Below are 16,974 nucleotides of genomic sequence, written 5' to 3'. Positions count from 1 at the left end.
GGGTTTGTTGAGACCATATCTAGTACTGAGAATAAATATATCTTACAGACCATAACAGTAAAGAACTTATCACTTATTTATGTTTTTAATAAGATTTAATATATTTATTTCTTCAATATTATTTTTCATGTCAGTGCTATTGTCATGGATCTGGAACTTTTGTTTTTCCACTGAAAGCTCTCGTTTGCACAATAAATGCCATGTGGGTGAAGTTTTATGGATGATACTCTGATGTCCCATTCTCCTGAAGGCAGCACAGAGCTGCACCACCAGAAACCGACAGAAACACTGAAGAGAAGAAGAGCTATGATTAATGTAGTTACAGTTCTATCCATGTTTTAATGTTGCAGAGCTCAGACATTTTGCAAATAGTTCCAAGTTTAAACTCTCATGTTTTACATCTTTTATCTGGTCATTTTGTGGAATACTTAACAACTACAAAATGGCAAAGAGTAAGAATCTTTTTTTCACTCTGATTGGCTGCTGTTAGGCCTACTGATTTTAACTTGAATGTTCATTGCATTTTTCATAGACGCCTGTGAAAATAATTTCTATTCCCATGGCTTTTTTGTACTCAGGTAAATTATTTTTGATGATAAATACAGAAACAAGCATAAAAATCAAAACATCTACAATAGTGATAGTAATATTAATAATAAAATAATAGTCAGTGCAAAGTAGCCTACAGTGAGGGAACCTGGATAAGGATTAGGGGGTCGCTGGCCCAAAAAAGATTGAGAAACACTGTTCTTGATGGTTTCAGTCAAGCCTGTAAATATTTTGTGGAGTAAAAATCCACATTAGGACCTTTAACTTTCTCTTTTTAAAATACACATTTGGGAGATTTGCCAAGTATGAATTTCCATACTGCCAAAATAGATGAGACCTACAAAAAGTGATTAAGCATAAGGGGGGACAAAAAGAAGAAATAAATAAAGATCCTGAGAATTACAATGTGCATTTTATTATCAGAGACTGGACAGAGTAACTCACTGGGAACCTGAGCAGTACTAATTCTTGGGTTTTTTAAGTTGCAAAGACCATTAATGGGTTGCTTCACATGCTCTTTGTGTCTCCATTTGGTGTCAGGATGGTCAGATTTCCCCGAGCATGCTGGTCTGCCTCGATGGCTTCAAAAAGAGACTTGAAATTTCCTGCACCAAAGCCCTGGAAAGGAAAATGAACAGTTTATACTTATTTTCTGTGTTCAGAACGCTAATGGGTTTTAATTAATGAGTTTCCCAGGGCTATCAGTGACCTGGTGATTGTGTCTCTGAATGACCTCCAGGAAGACAGTGGGACGGTCCTGAACTGGCTTGGTGAAGATCTGAAGTAAATAGCCTTTGTCATCATAGTCCACCAAGATCTTCAGTTCCTGGAAATAAAAGGATTAGAAATAACAGTTTATTCATTCAGAATGACTAAACATAGACACAAGTCACCCAGTCGTCTTCAGGTGTAGATCTAACCTGCAGGACATCCAGGTTCTCAGCGATTTTGACCTTTGAGTGTTTCAACTTCTCCCTCAGCTGGTCGTAGTAAGTGTCTGGCACTGTCATGAACTCTGTGCCTCGCTCCTTCAGGTTGCGAATCTAACAGTAAATTAGATTTAACAGTTAGTCTTCCTGGCTAATATAGATTTCACACAACTCAGAGTTGTAAAGTCTTACTGATGTGATGATGTCTGACGTGTTCATGGCGATATGCTGCACTCCTGCACCTCCGTAGTACTCCACATATTCCTGTAAGGAAAGAACCTTTAAATCCACATATTCGTGTTTGTTTGCTTTTAGTCAAAGCCGACTTCAGTACACTTGCCTGGATCTGAGACTTCCTCTTCCCCTTGGCGGGCTCGTTGATCGGCATCTTCACCGTTTCCTCGTAGTTGGCCACTACGATGGAGCGCAGGGCACTGAATTCTGTCTGGAGCTGTTTGTCGTCCACCGACCAGAAGCGATGAAAGAGGAGGTTCCTCTGGTACCTATTGGACCAGGAACCAACCAACGACTGAGATCCTTAGAAATGCAAATCCAAACTTCATACAACTGCACAGCACAACAAAACGTCAGACACCGTTCCCTTCTACCTCCTCTGTTAAATGATTTCAAATATGTAGCTTTTGTTTTTCACTGGAATATGCATAAAAAAAACTAAGGCCTGTAAGACTTGAATGAACCAGTGAGGTTGCTCGTTCAGAGAACTGCCTCATTTCAGCCCTTTTCTGAATAATAGGGATAAAAACCAGTTCCATATGTGAAGAACCACTGAAGCCCCTTTTAAAACTGCAGAGTAATCCAGATGCCTGCTTCATGCCAGAAAAGGAGTTGCGTAATCTCTCCCCATAAACCCTTTCCCCTAATGTGGATTTCTGCAGACCGCCACCTTGTCCAGTTATGAACAAATTAAGATGCGACCAATCGCTACCATTCTACAATTGGAACCATCTCGTCGTCTGATTGGTTTCCCACAACGTGATCGATGAAGTCCAGTTTTCCACTCGGTCTGCAAAGCAACAGAAGGAAAACTCAACCTATGGCTCTAATTCAGGGATGTGTGTGTGTCATATTTTAAAGCAAGGTGCCTACTCACAGTTTGGGTAGTAAAGGGTCTTTGAACAGAGGGGGATGGAAACCGGGCAGGAACAATCCCTTGTATCCTTTCCTCTCCACAAACGTATGGGTGGTATCTCCATACTGCAGCGCAAAAATTACAAGATCATTTATTTCTCACAGGAAGCATCATAACGACTAAAATGTTGGGTTTGAATAATAAAAAAACCCGCTCAACATACCGTTTGAAGCACAGCCAGCCGGATTTTCCCGTTCTTGTCCTCCAGAGTGTGGGGCTCTTTGATAATAATTGCCCCTCGCTCACTGGCTTTCTGTGAAAAAAAAAAAAAAAATGATTGAGGTGTTTGACTTACAAGCTTTTATGTTTACCCTGAAAGAGAACTTAAAACATCTGGGTAGCAAAACCTGCTGCGTTACCTGAACCAGGAAGTCACAGTCCTCCACTGTAAATGCAACGTCTTTCACTCCATCCCCATGTTTCACCAGATGATCGCCCATCTCTGGAGAAAATTTATTAGCCACATAGCATCCGCCTTTATATTCAGGGTTCCTACACATTCTTGAAAAGTCGAGTTTTGATGATGTGAATAAATATAGAAAAAATAAAACAGGATAAAATACAAACCACATCACTAAAACTTTTGTTTTTTAATTTAAATAATTGTAGGATTTCAGCCCAAATCCTATTATTTGCAAACCATGCTATAACAAATCCACATTTAGTTAACGAGACCAGGCCGTATAGAGTTTAAAATAAATCAGCTCTACAGCAAATTGAAAATCAGAAGTCAGTTTTAAGATTCCAGTTTCATAATTTCTGTAAAATAAAACGCAGTTATTATTTGAGATTCTTCAGATTAATATTTTTTAATCAAATGTCCAAGATGTTATAAAACCTGCAGCAAAAAAAAAAGAAAAAATGGTAGAAATTTTAGCTTGGAAAAGCACAGAATTTGAATTGAATAAGAAATATTTAATGATTTAAACCATCTTTTAGTTTTCTCTTTCAAGAACATCTTGAAACATTTGATTTGCATACACCACCAGTAACGTTTAAAAAGGACGATCCCAAGCTTAAAAACATGCCACGATTCTTGATCAGTGCTTTACCTTTGCTACCAGGATTCAGAGCAGAGGAGAAGACATAAATGATCTGTGAAACAGAGAAAACAGAAACGAGATTAAAAGCAATTCCTTAATCGGACTTCATCTTTTCTGTGCAGATCTACAAAACAGAATCTGCTGAAGTTTTCCTGACAAAGCTGCTGCTGGGTTTAATAATTTCAACCAGTCATTTTTAGGACAGATTTGTGAATTGCTCAAAATAAATTCATTAATTGTGGTGGTGAAATCATTAATACTCCTGCAATTATCCATCAAACATTTATTGATTTTCATTTTTGTTTTTTAGTGGTGCGGTGTGATGTTGCTCCAGGTTCTCCTCACCTTCCCTTGTTTCACTGCGTGGGACACCACGTCACGGCTGCCCGTCTCCAGGCCTCGGTAAGCCAACGGTTCAAATCCGAGCTTGTTGCAGTAATACGACGCAGCCTGTTGGCGACAATGATTATTGCATTCCTTTATGACGGAATGCCTCAAATTTGGCTCGATTGCGAAACAAGCAGTTTGAATTTGTGTGTTACAGCGCCATCTTCTGGTGACTGTTTCCCTTGCAGTTTGGGGGGAAATCAGTATGTGGCGGTCTAGTAATAAAAAAAACTGTTTGTTTTACCGCTTGAAAAGAACTGATAACAATATGTACGTAATGAAAATCGGAAGATTTATTAGATAAGTTACCTGCTTTGCATTTCCAACCCAGAATGTTAGATGATCGAAGCAGATGAACCTGCCCTGCTCATGCTGAAGACAGAAGGAAATTAGGAAAAAAAGGGGTTTTCTAATGGAGTACTTGTGTGTAACCCTAAATGACACACATTCATTATTGCCCAAATCCAATAGAAACGCATCTTAAAATATAAATTGCATTAAAGTCTGGTTTTATCTTTGTTTATCCAGTGACAGATAAATAATAATTCAAAAAATCTATAACCAGTTAACACAAATTAACTGGTTAATTACCTTTTCGCCTTTGTCTGTGTATGTTGTCTGTTGCAAAAAGCAGAAATACAGTAAATTTTTTAAAGACAAACACCTAAAACAAGAATAAACAGACAAATATCTTTTTGTGAAGGTTCGCAGTAAATGAGACCCATAAAGTTCAATAAATTATGAACTTACCATCTTGCCTGCGTCGATCTGACCCGGCTGCCAGAATGAGACCTGCAGCGAACGCCTGAATCTAAAAGGCGAGCGAGACGTTTTTGAACACACTCCCACCAATAAGGAGCTGGTATTGGTGGAGGACAGAGAACTACTTTTGCTGTTATACAATGATCACTTGGACAATATTTGAGTAGACTGGTTGGACTTTCCAGTCTCTTCATTCACTCCAGGAGCAGTAATACTTACTTTGATGCTTGCAATAAATGAAACATCAAACTTAATATCAATCTATATCTATGGGTTTTTTTTTCCCAGCAGTCAATAGTGTCTCTTTGTCTTACCTTAAAATGCAGTATATCAGGTGATGCTCTAATAAATGATTATCTAATTTCATCTGCACAGAGATACAGTCGTTGTCCACATGTTTAGGATTACAGCGGGATTTTTCTAGAATAATTTGAGGCCCATATGTTAGTGTTTAGTGGCAAGAGGAGGCTCACGCATCCTGGGATCCCATTGGCTCTCTGGAGGTGAGGCTTGAAATGCTCCCCCATTCCCATGAAATCCATCGAAAAAATACACTGGTGTCGGTAAACTAATCATAAAAGCACGAATGTTGTAAGCCTCAACCGTGAGTCATCTACATGAGACTGAGGTTAATTTCACATGCAGTTAAAAAGTATATTTTTCTATGTGGACGCTGAATTTTGTAGTCATAGCCTATACCTGCAGCGTCACTGTTTGGGTTACATGCAGTTAAATCTAATTGTTTGGTTTTAATGCTGGAACTGTTATTTTCTTTCTGAGAAGTTTTTAAAGATGATTATTTTATGTAATTTCTTTGAAAACATCCATAATTATAAAACCAATGGAAGACAAACAAATTCCTATTCATTTGCAGCCAGTTTTCAGGACAGGATAACTGCATTTTAATGCATGCAAGCAAAATCTGATTAAAATGAAGTAAAACGTCTCCTAAAATATAATTTAATTAAAAAAAATTATTATATGTAATACCTTCCAAAGTTCATTTTATAATATTTTCCTCTGCTTATAGGGATTTTCTTTCATTTTTCAAGTGCAGCCGGTTGATTAAAGATTAATTTGCACAAACAACAGATTTGCTTCTTTTGTGCCCCAGCAGCAGCAGCAGCTTATTAATCATTTCTAAGAAGTCGAGGTTTTCCCCCCTCAAGTGTTTCTGTCCCTGAAGGAGTCTGTTATTGATGCTGTTGCCAGGCACCTCGCTGTTGTCATTAGAGACGACCACACACATCCAGATACAAGAACGCAGCCTTCTAGATAAAATAATTACATGCCTTATGCAATTTCAGCTGTGGGATCATTTCATGTGAATGTTTGGAAAGTGCATCAAACATTAACACGCTTCTTTACAAAGAGATTTTTTCTGTTGTTTAAGATTGCTTCTGTTTTTTTAATGAGAAGAAGAAAAAAAAAGCAATTAATTTGGTTGTAATGTTGGTCTGAACTACTTTATTTTTCCCTCTGGGCAATAATCCCTTCGGTTTACAGACTCTCTGAGGAGATGCACCCAAGTCTGTTATGTTCTCCCCATACTTGCATTTCTCATCTCGTCGCTGAATCTCACCGAAAGCTGACTAGAAGTAAAAATGAGCGACGCAGCGTCAGAGATGGTTCCAGAAAAGGGTATAGCAAAGGTTGAGCAACAGGATGGTGCTGCTGGGCAAGATGAGCACGTCTCCTCCAACAATCTGCAGGAGGAAGGTGAGGAAGGGAGCGGCGTAACGGAAAAAGAGGCACAAGCGAAGATGATGTCTGTTTTCGAGCAGGTGCGTTACCAGATCAGATCACAGGGGGGGTTGAAAGCCCCAAAGAGCAGCATACTGGAGCTGGTGTCGAAAATCAAAGACATAGAAACAGCGACCGAGCAGACAAACAGCCAGTCTGGTGGCAATGGTGTGGATGCAGAGGAAGAAAAAGGAGCTGAGGCTGTAAAAATTGACTGCAAAGAGGAAACAGATTTAAGGTTGGAGACGTTGAGTAAAATGTTTGAGGAAAAACTGGAAGCTAGTAAGAATCTGCTAAGAGATGAGTTTGAAGCTCAGATATCTGCAGTGCGTAATGAAACGCGGGCCTACACGGATCAGACCCTGAAAGACCTGGAGTGTAAGATGACAAGCGGTCCACCTGGTGGTCTCCGGCCGACACGCTCCAAACTGCAGCAAGAGGGCGCCGACGCCGAGACAAAGCGGAGGGCATCTGCAGCGCCATCGCTGGCTTCCAGGCGAGGAAAGGTGCTGACCAGGACCCTGACCACCACCCTCATTCCCAAGACGTCTGCTCCCATCATCATCAGTGGCTCGCACGGCAAATCGAAGAGCTCCCCGAAGGGTCAAAGTTCACTGGGGAGAGATCACGTGCTGTCGCTGTCAGGGAACAAGTCCTACCAGGGCCGCAGTCCTCTGCCCCCGGCTCAGCCGCTCCTGCATCAGCGCAAGAAGTCCGTTCAGGCAAAATGTAAGACGGGAAACTGACTTTGCTTGGGAGACAACGCTACGCCTCATGAGACACACAAATCAAGGCCGACACCCTTATGTTTGAATTATGTTGATTAGTTTCATGTTTTTTGGTATCGAAACATTGTAACCGAGAATATGTTTATAATAAATTGTCTTGGAAAAATACATTTAAGACATTTCCAGTTCATTTTATTACAGCCAATGCACTTTTATAGTACAATTTATCTTTGTGAAAACATGAGAGAACATACTGTGACGATGCTTTTTTTTTTCTGAACAGATCAGCAGTCCATCACAGAAAATCCTGCAGCTCTGACCAGTTTCTGTCCTTTCTTTTTAGGAGAAACACCCAGTTTTAGTAATAATTTTTCCTATTAAAAATCTTTACTGTGCCACAGAATATATGTAATGCTATGCACTTTTTAATAAAAATCTTTCTTCTTTTGACTCTTTGTAACTTCTCTGAAAACAAGAGCTTTAATCAAAGGATGAAAATGAGCAGATATCATGAAAATAATACCAAAACAGCTCAAAGGTTGATATTTTAGACAGCAATGGTGTACCAAAAAAACTGAATCATAATCATCATCTTAAATATGTGCTAAATGTATATCATTAAAAGTTAAATTTGTTATAAAAATACCAATTCATTATCATTCAGTAATATTCATTTTCACACTTTTAAGAGACAATGCTGACATCTGATTTGAGAAAGTCTACTGCAAGCTTAAATTCAATTGCCTGTAGTTATTTGCAGATTAAAAGATAAAAAAAAACTTTTAAGTAGATGAGCCTTTGTTACATTTTTCTTATAAACAACTTAGTTCAAATTGTCGATCTTGTTTTCTTCTAATACCCCAGATACGCTCCTATTATAAAACTAACCAACCTTTAGCAGCATTATTTATTTGGAACTAAAGAATGTCTTTCATTAATTTGATGGAAAAAAGTTTGGTTTGGAATCAATGTTTATTATCAGGTTAAATGTAAACTATGCTGCATCTGAAAGTATTATTTTAACGTCCCATCGATGGATTACATGGATTTAATTTAAACAAAGAATGACATTGGTTCAATCTTGTTCTTCCTCTATCAAGTTTTGAATGTACAAAGGAATAATTTGATGGACTGTGCTTTGCGTGTTATTGTAACAGATACCAGCCTGCTTTAGTAACGTGGATTCCTGTAATCATTAAATAATCCCTTCACAAAGAAAAGACAGTCATTTAGCAATCGATTCTGCTGCTGTAAATATACAATTTGGCCAGCAGATGGCAGTAGTCCTTAATTTGTGCACAAGGAGTCCTATCCAGAGGATTACTTCGGCTTCACCTTCGAATCAGACATTAGAGAAGCTATTGTTAGTTTAAATGATCAATGCACACTGCAATTTATTTATTTCAGTATTTTTTTCTTCCAAACAACCAGACTTTCTCTGAATCTTTCAATGTGATCTTCAGAATCATCATTCCACCGTGGCACAATTATACATCAGCGTTCGCATCTCTAAGCACTTAACAGATTATCATATTAATTGTATTAATTGATTATATCAATAATGAAATGTCAGCACATCGTTTGGTGTGGTTTAGAGACACTGAAATGACTGATCCTGAAATGATCACCCTAAGAGACGCCATCAAACATAGCGAAGACAGTGAAACACAGCTGTGGCCTCATCATATTCACAGGCATCATCCTGTCCTTTCCCATTAGTAAAAGATTCATAGGCAAAAATGTGGATCTTTCGATATGTCTATATTTGACAGGTAGCCCAAATAACCTTGAGGTTGGAGTTAATGGTTCTGCAAAGCATTGCCTGCTCGGGGAAAACTATTTGAAAACGTTTTTTTTTTTCTTCCACATCACAGGTACACAACTACTACTTCTATGTTGGTCCATCGCACAAGATCCCAATGTTGGCTTTTGTGGTTGTAAAGTGGAAAAATGTGAAACAATTTAAAGGGTGCAAATAGTTTCCCGAAGACGAGGATCAGAAGAAAGATGATACATCTCTTAAGCTCTGTGACAATTTTTGATTGTTTCCTGCTTCTTGTCATTTTTTCCACCTATTCCTTTATACAGGAATGTTTTTTGTTTTCAGATGAGCAAAATGTGTAATGTAAACCACAAGACTCCAATACTGGTGTGAGGTCAGAGAGGAGGGTGTGCCTTTTCTTTTTTCTTTTTTCTTTTTTTTTTTGCAGCGTGTTGCTGCTCCCTAGTGGCCCAACAAATAACAGCAGCTCAGAAGAAACTGCCTTCCTGAAAGCGACTGGATAAACGTAAATAACATGAAGTGACAACAACTTGGTAGTTCTTATTCAACTCTGTCATGACGAAAGCTGCCTGACAATCAAAAACAAGGACAATACTTATGTTTATCTCTCTCTCGCTCTTTTTGGTGGAGGTGTAAACTTGTTTTTTTGTTGTTGTTGTGAACTGAACACCTGAGTGCTTCCAGCAGCTGAACTGGCACTGGGACCAGCCCAGTGACAGGAGATGCATTTAGACTCCGAGGCGGGCTCAGGAGCCGAGAGCCTCAAAGCCGGCCTCTCACAATGGACGGGATAGAGAAGGCTGTGAAGAGGATCTTTGTGTCTGAGGAACGACGAGGCCTCCCCGAACCACCGTTTCCGGAATAGGGGGCGGCGAGGGCTCGTGCTGCACATTCAGGTCTGGCCAAGCCAAGCCGTTCACGGAAGCAGCGTCTCCCGCCTAACGATGTCCAGCAGCAGCAGTCATTAGTATGGAGGAGGCAGGGAGACACTGGTCTCTCCTGGAAATATTCACCGGTGAATTAAGTCTAATCTGGATGGATGGATGGATGGATCAGAAGATAACAGCATCAGCATTAAACCCCCCTCAGCCCATTGTACAGGCCATTTTTCTCGAGGTCTGCACAATTACTCCAAGGGGCCACTTCCAGGTTGAAGCAGACAGATTACAAAGACAAGCTGATTTCATGGATATCCCTAACATGGTTACAATTTACAGTCATCATATGAGGGCTGGTGTGGGAGGCCGCAGAGTGCGTATGGCAGCAGCTTTCTAACAGCTTGTGTGAGGTTATGATTAAGCACGTTTTCCTCATGAATGTGAAAGTCGGTTTTGATAAGATTTGAGGTAATCTGAGTAATTTTTTTTCCCAAGCTCTGTGGAGCACCAGACTACACGGCCAGCTGAGGGAAACAGATATGGAGATGACTGAGAGTGGGAATGAGGAGTTTGTTTTTGTTTTTAGCACGAGAATCACATATTTCAGAGGGATTGTTGCACTTTTCAGAAGAGCTATTCGGAAGGCTTAAACGTTTTCACGTTTTGTCACACTGCAGTCCAAAAAAAGTGTTTTTGTTGGGATTTTATGGGTTAGGCCAACACACAGTGGGGCATAACGGTTCAATGGACGGGGAATTGATAAACGGGTTTTGACATTTTGTTTTTTTGCAACCAATAATCTAAAAAGTGCCGATTGTATTTTTATTGAGCCTTTTTTACGCTGACAGCAGTTTACCACAAACCGTGATGAGGTCTCAGCAAAGAAAATGCTTTGATCATATGAGACCAGAAGACCAAATGTGACTTTTTGATCTAGACATATAGTGCTTAATAATGTTTGATCAAAACGCACCACAAAAAAAAACCTACTGAGGGGGCGCTTTTCTTCTGCATGGATGGATGATGAGAGTTGTTGGGAAGGTGAATAGACTGACAGTAAACATGTTTGCACCAGTATTAGACTTTAGATTGGCATGGAGGTTCGACCTGTAGCTTGAGCTGCAATGCCACGGTGTAGCGGTCAGAGCATGTTTGTATGTCTTAATGGTATAGTCAAAGCCCTTACCTGACTTTCTGGCTATACTTGAACATATGTGTTCATAGATGCTCTCCAGTCAAATTGGTAGGTTTTGTGAAGAAGAATGGGTGAAAAGAAAGACGTTGCAGCAGATGGTGCTGAATAAAGGAGGCTGAAGACAAACAGAAACCACTTTTTTCTTCTTTTTATTTTTTTAGATTTTTATTTGGAAAAGAGTTTTGAAAACTTACAGAGACATAACATCCCAAGAAGCTAAGTTGCAATTTGTGGTTGTAATGTGAGAAAGTGTGTGAAGATTTGAGATTTACCTTCACTTTTTTGTTATCTTATATATTTAAATCCAGGCTGAGACAACAACATCATTTCAGAGATGATGAGCTTTAAATTTGCAGAAAGCAAAGCACGTTTAAACTGTATTTTTATGTTTTGACAACAATGGATAGAATTGTGAATGCTATACTTTGGGAGAACTGCCTATGTTAGATAAATAACAGAGAAAAGACAGAAACATCTGTGGCGACTGAAATGTAATGTTACTGAAGGGTGGAGGAAGTTTTGGAAAAGTCAAACTTTTTCAGGTTTCTGTGTCGGGGTGGACGGACTTGTTTTGGTCGATCAGAGCCTCTGCTGTCTAGACCGGACCCCGGGTCATGCTTAGACTCAGACACCTCATGTCATGAGACAGTATGGCACTGTATTACCAGCACAATGTAAGCCTTAATCCTGAGTACATTTTGACATCACAGTGCTGTCAGCTTCTTTGTGAGCGTAAAAGCAGGGGGATTTCCATGAAATCTGACATGTTTACCCAGAGTTTCTGAGATTTCACCAAGGAAACGAGCCATGGCAAAATACAGTTAAATTAATGTATAGGAAATAGGGAAACCCAAGCTAAACTAACACAGATGTACCAAATATGCTTAAGAACGAAAATTTTATATATTTGTGAAAACATTTTGACCAACCAGCTTTGACTGATTTGGCATTTTTAATGTTTTCCCTTCAACTGCAAATAATTTTACATTACATCACTTCTGTCCTCACCTTTAATGTAAAAAAAAAATGTAGTCATCTTTAGGCAACAGGTGGATGAATGCTGCAGAAGGTTGGCGTTGACAGTCCAGTCGGGTGTCTGTTTACGTGTTCGTGCTAACACGCATACGGTAACTCGGGGGTGCATTTGTTGCTGCCTGGGTGGGATGGAACAGCAGGGAGATCTGAGGGAAGAACAACCGTCGTGTTTTGGTTCGGATGCCCCGTCTCGGTGGGGCAGCTCACACTGAGCTCACACTCTGACACTCTGATATTTGAGCAGGCGCCTGTGAGGGCTGATTCACTTCTTCTGCATGTTGGAGACTCAGACTGATGGTTAAATTAAGGGAAAACAGACAGGTTATATTTATTAACCTGTCGACAGCGTGGCTGGAAACCCAACGTTTAAAGGGTTTTGTTGCATCTTGTCTTGAGCTTAGAGTGATTTTTTCTATTTCACAAAGAAGAAGAAGTTTTATTTATATAGCAACAAGTGAACTAAATGAAAAAGACATCAGAATAATAAATTAGCTAAATTATTGAAGTTTGTTTAGAAAAGGTTTCAAAAGGAAGACATTCTGCTTCTAGTCTCACCACCATTAAAGTGATGGTCTAAGATTTTTAAGTTGAGATTCTCTTAAATCTCTTATATTTCCTATCAAGAGTAATATGTTGTCATCTTGGAGAGGATCAAATAGTCGAGTTAGACACCAAAAACAAGTTATCTACCCAAAGTTAGATATTCACTCCTTACAATCTTACAAAAGACCGTTTTGGACGTTTACACTAAATTACCGAAGTTGGAGTCATACTGTCATGTATTTTGCTTTATTTTTATTCTGAAAATAAACCGAAAAAGAAAAAAACAAAACAATCTCACTTCAAAACCTTTGGAATATCCCTTTATGTGTGCAACTCAAGGTAGCCTAAAGTAAGTATGACGTGTTATTTATTGCATGCAAAAGGCTAAAACTGATATGTTGAGCATCCGTCACAATTGAACTTGCATTTAGCAATTAAGCAGTAACAACGGCCATGGACCTGCAGATTTTCTGTAGGAAAATGAATGTGATCCAATCCAAGCTCTCGGCACACATAGCAGAAACAGGCCCCCGGGGCGCAAACGGGCGCAGACAACATTTAGATGAACTCTGCGACCCAACGCAACAGTTGTATCTGTGGCGCCGTTGTCCCCTGAGGACCCCTGGTGCTTCGGTCAGCTGGCGTTCTGAGTGGATTTTCCCGAGGCGAACTTGTTTGCTAACTGCATCAGACAAGCTGTCAGGCCGGGTCATCTCAACATGTCTGACCAGTTTGACATGCATGACTAACCCCTCCCTATTTCGCTTTGCTTGTATCTACATTTATATTCAGATGTCAGATGATTTGTGGGGTTTTTTTTTTTTTTTGTGGTATCAATATTCAGTATGAAAGCTGCATTCTGATTATTCCATTTGTTGGAGTAAGAGGTGTCTGATGGGACGAGGTGCAGAAGAAGTGAGTGTCGGACCGGTCCGGATTCTTTGCATTCGCTTGATAAATATGCTGCAGCTCCTGCATCCATCACTGTAACCCTCCTGTGGTCTACCTAGAGATCAAATCTGCTCCACTCTTTCCATGACAGAGTAGGAGTAACACACGATCTGACCCGCCGCCGAGGCGCAATAAATCCCGAGGCTTCACGTTTTCTCTGCTTCGCACATGCTGAAACTTCTAGAGTTGTGGAGCACAAAGTGTTTCTTGCCCAGCTTTCTCACCTCTCTGCCCCAGTCTGGGTTTTTTTGTCTTGAAACTCTGCACGTTGCAGCATCTGCGGTACCCCCACCCCGCCCTCTCTTTCCCTTGCTCTAACTGCCATCCCCTGTCAGCAGGGACAAATATTGACTTGTTCTCCAGGCCAGCTTCTGCCAAGATCAGAGTCCCGCGCTCCCCCCCCCACTGCCTCTGCCATGTCTTAAATGGTAATTATGTCCAACAGGACTCATCGCTGTCAAATCAAAGGACACCCAAGAGGAGTCGCTCACTGGTAATAAGCCTATTATGCTGTGAACATTTGGGTTTGGGATAATCTTGATGTTTAGATTTGTAGTGATTGCAAAAAAACCTCCAGTTTTGGACAACTTTTAAGTAGCTTTTAATTTGTCAGTTGCCTCTATAATTGAGACCACATGAATCCCCCCCCCCCTCCCGCTCCTTCTGGTTTTAGGCCTTAATGGAAGCCCACAGGACTGTGTCATCAAACAGTTAAAGCCCCACAGTTAGGAAGAAATCACAACTGAGTATCAAATACACAAACGCAGGATGGGTGCTGCTTTGCATAATCCGGTTACAGTCTGGATACTGGCCGTGAATCAATAGAGATTAGAGATCTATTAGTCTGAAGGTGTAAACCCAAAGGCTAATTCATAACAAAGCTTTGGCCCTTCAAGGGGGTGGGGGGATACTCAACACTGAGATAACAGGTTGGGGTGATGAAACTGACGCAGGTTAAATATTCACATTTGGTATCAGAACTGTCCCTTCTTTATAATATTACACACTTGTAAAACACTCACACACAAATAGTCATTGAGTCTGAGGAGTCCAGGTTTGGAGCACATGTCTTTAATGCAGTAGTTAGTTACAGTGTTAAAAAAAAAACAACATATACATCAGCTTGCATTTCCCCACTTTTAGTGCCGCAACTACACCAAGAAAAAAAAAAAAACACTCCACCCGCTCCTGTTCCACAACATTTGTCAACCACCATCTGCCTTTCTACTGCCCCCCTCACCCCACACCTTGTTTTTTTCTTCTTCTTCGCAAACTATATAATTAAGCTGCAACACTTTTTCTCCTCTTACACCTCCCTCCCTCTGCCACCAGGCTTTCCGTTTGATCTCCCGGCTCACTAAATCCCGACAAGTGCTTAGAAAACAAAACACAGCAAAGAGATGCGGACGACAGAAGGGTATGAAAATACTGTACAGCCATATGTTTCATCCAGTGTATATAGGTTTCAGTTCACAAATTATACCTCCTGTGGAGACAAGAAAACAAAAAAATATAGACTTTTCTCCCCCCACCCTCTCTCTCTATGTGAATCTGAGGACCAGAGCAGCCGAAGAGCTCAGCCAGCTGGCTCTGGCTTTATAAGTCAGAACGACACACACAGCATCAACTTCTCGTTGCAGAACAGGAGAGATACACATTGGAATTCATGACTGGAGGCGGGGAAAAGTTCAAAGTTCACCATGCCCCTTCACCAGCTTTAAACAACCAGCACGTACAGTCTTCATTCTGACAAGTGTTCCAGTGGTTACAGCCGGGACTGTCCTGCAGCCACGTGTCCGTCCGTGCCTCGGTCTCTAAACCTTGGTCGCCAGAGACTGGATCTCCGATTTCTGAGTCTGGGCGCTGAGAGTGGACGACATGGAGCTCATCTGGCCGTGCATGGCCTTCTTCAGGTTGAGCAGGCACAAGCACTGGGAGCGGAAGCGCAGGTCGAAGAAGGCATACAGGAACGGGTTGAGGCAGCTGTTGACGTAGGCCAGGCAGGTGGCGTAGGGGTGAGCCAGCAGCACGAAGCGCAGGACGCCGCAGGAGCTCGGGGCCAGGTTCAGGTAGGACAGGGCGTCCAGGCTCTTCAGCACATGGAAGGGAGTCCAGCAGATGGCAAACACCACCACCAGGGTGGTGATGATCTTGAGCAGACGCTTCTTCTTCTGGTCCTCCTTGCGCAGATTGTTGAAGTGGCGCGTGACAGTGCAGCCGATGAAGCAGTAGAAGATGGTCATGGCCAGAAAGGGCAGGAGAAAGCCCAAGGCGGACGAGGAGAGGCTGAGTCCGGCGATCCACAGGTTCTCGTGGCCCTGGTTTATGGTCACCAGGCTGAAGTCCATGGCGCATGTGGTCTGATTGTTGTTGAGGTCTTGCATGGTGGTCCTGAAGAGCAGCGTGGGCAGGGACAGGATCCCGGACAGCAACCAAATGGCGCCGAGGGATGCCAGCATGGTGCCCCTGGAGCGCAGCTTGTTGCTGGACAGGGAGTGCACGATGGCCAGGTAGCGGTCAAAACTCAGGCAGGTGAGGCAGAAGACGCTGGCGTACATGTTGACCAGAACGATGTAGCTGCTTATCTTGCACAGGGCCACGCCAAACGGCCAGTGGTAGCCCAAAGCCGTGTACACAGCCCAGAGAGGCAGGGTGACGACAAAAGTGAGGTCGGCGAGGGCCAGGTTCCCGATGTAGACGTCTGCGGCCCGGCGCTTGGACTTGGATCTCCACACGGTGAAGATGACCACACCGTTGCCCGACAGGCCCAGAATGAAAATCAGCATGTAGAGCACGGGGATGAGGGAGTAAGAGGGCTCCCACTCCGAGTAGTCACAGGCAGTTTCATTGTCGTCATAATATTCGTAATTGTCCGCATATTCCACAGTGGTGGCTTCCATGATGCAGTGCCAAAACCGAACCAGAAAAATATCCTCAACAGAGGCAAAGAGTCCAGTACAGTTCCCAGTGGAGAGAATCTGAGCAACAGCAGCAGCAACAACAAAAAAAGGTCTGCTGCGCTGCTGGAGGAGCAAAGGGCGACTGAGAGTGAGAGGCTGCCGGCGCTGTCTGCCTTTTTAAACTCGGCCCTCTACACCCCTGGTTCCCTCCCAGAACGACCCCCTGCCCCACCCCTCCTCCCTAACCTCCCCCAACAGTAAAACATCTATCAGCTCTTTCCCCCTCTCCCTCTGCCCCGCTCTCTCACCTCTTCTGGCACAGCCCTTCTCTCTGCCTGCAGGACCAGGAGCCCAGGAGCTCCAGTCCCCCGACTGCATTTCTATATCTGCAAAGCGAA

The 16,974-nt window shown here is 41.9% G+C and overlaps 3 protein-coding genes across 4 annotated transcripts in view; 1 reads left to right on the top strand and 2 right to left on the bottom strand.

The window, feature by feature from the left end:
- The window catches only part of LOC103470604 (uncharacterized), a 20,301-nt gene extending 12,560 nt beyond the window's left edge, over positions 1–7,741 (top strand). Inside the window, exons 2-3 of one of the 2 annotated variants that reach the window (XR_534506.2) lie at positions 3,982–4,073; positions 7,575–7,741. Coding sequence is in view for 1 of the 2 variants with exons in the window: in XM_008419171.2 (XP_008417393.1) it covers positions 6,425–7,309 (885 nt within the window). In the remaining variant the exon portion in view is untranslated. Of the gene's footprint in view, positions 1–3,981; positions 4,074–6,326; positions 7,460–7,574 lie in introns of those variants that run through there. The other variant, XM_008419171.2, reaches the window with a different exon arrangement.
- hpdb (4-hydroxyphenylpyruvate dioxygenase b) lies at positions 942–5,324 on the bottom strand. The gene is made up of 15 exons (XM_008419170.2): positions 5,135–5,324; positions 4,809–4,869; positions 4,650–4,676; positions 4,368–4,430; positions 4,017–4,121; positions 3,681–3,723; positions 2,988–3,070; positions 2,792–2,881; positions 2,590–2,693; positions 2,425–2,502; positions 1,819–1,981; positions 1,671–1,742; positions 1,470–1,592; positions 1,259–1,375; positions 942–1,167 (listed from the first exon to the last, which is right to left on the bottom strand). Exons 1-15 carry the CDS (start codon positions 5,185–5,187, stop codon positions 1,057–1,059), a joined length of 1,293 nt encoding a protein of 430 aa, XP_008417392.1. The 5' UTR covers positions 5,188–5,324; the 3' UTR covers positions 942–1,056.
- Positions 7,742–14,725: 6,984 nt separating the features above from the next.
- Positions 14,726–16,738, bottom strand: aplnra (apelin receptor a). The gene has a single exon (XM_008419172.2). It carries the CDS (start codon positions 16,574–16,576, stop codon positions 15,491–15,493), a length of 1,086 nt encoding a protein of 361 aa, XP_008417394.1. The 5' UTR covers positions 16,577–16,738; the 3' UTR covers positions 14,726–15,490.
- Positions 16,739–16,974: the final 236 nt, after the last annotated feature.

Source organism: Poecilia reticulata, linkage group LG9, assembly GCF_000633615.1.
Source record: "Poecilia reticulata strain Guanapo linkage group LG9, Guppy_female_1.0+MT, whole genome shotgun sequence".
NCBI lineage: Eukaryota > Metazoa > Chordata > Actinopteri > Cyprinodontiformes > Poeciliidae > Poecilia > Poecilia reticulata.
This window is presented reverse-complemented; position numbering and strand designations above follow the sequence as displayed.

Coding starts and splice junctions, on each gene's coding strand:
- hpdb (XM_008419170.2), bottom strand. CDS start 5,187: ATGAAATTAGATAATCATTTATTAGAGCATCACCTGATATACTGCATT. Junction 3,071..3,680: donor TCTGAATCCTGGTAGCAAAG/GTAAAGCACTGA, acceptor AATTTTCTCCAG/AGATGGGCGATCATCTGGTG. Junction 2,882..2,987: donor ACTGTGACTTCCTGGTTCAG/GTAACGCAGCAG, acceptor TTTTTTTCACAG/AAAGCCAGTGAGCGAGGGGC.
- aplnra (XM_008419172.2), bottom strand. CDS start 16,576: ATGGAAGCCACCACTGTGGAATATGCGGACAATTACGAATATTATGAC.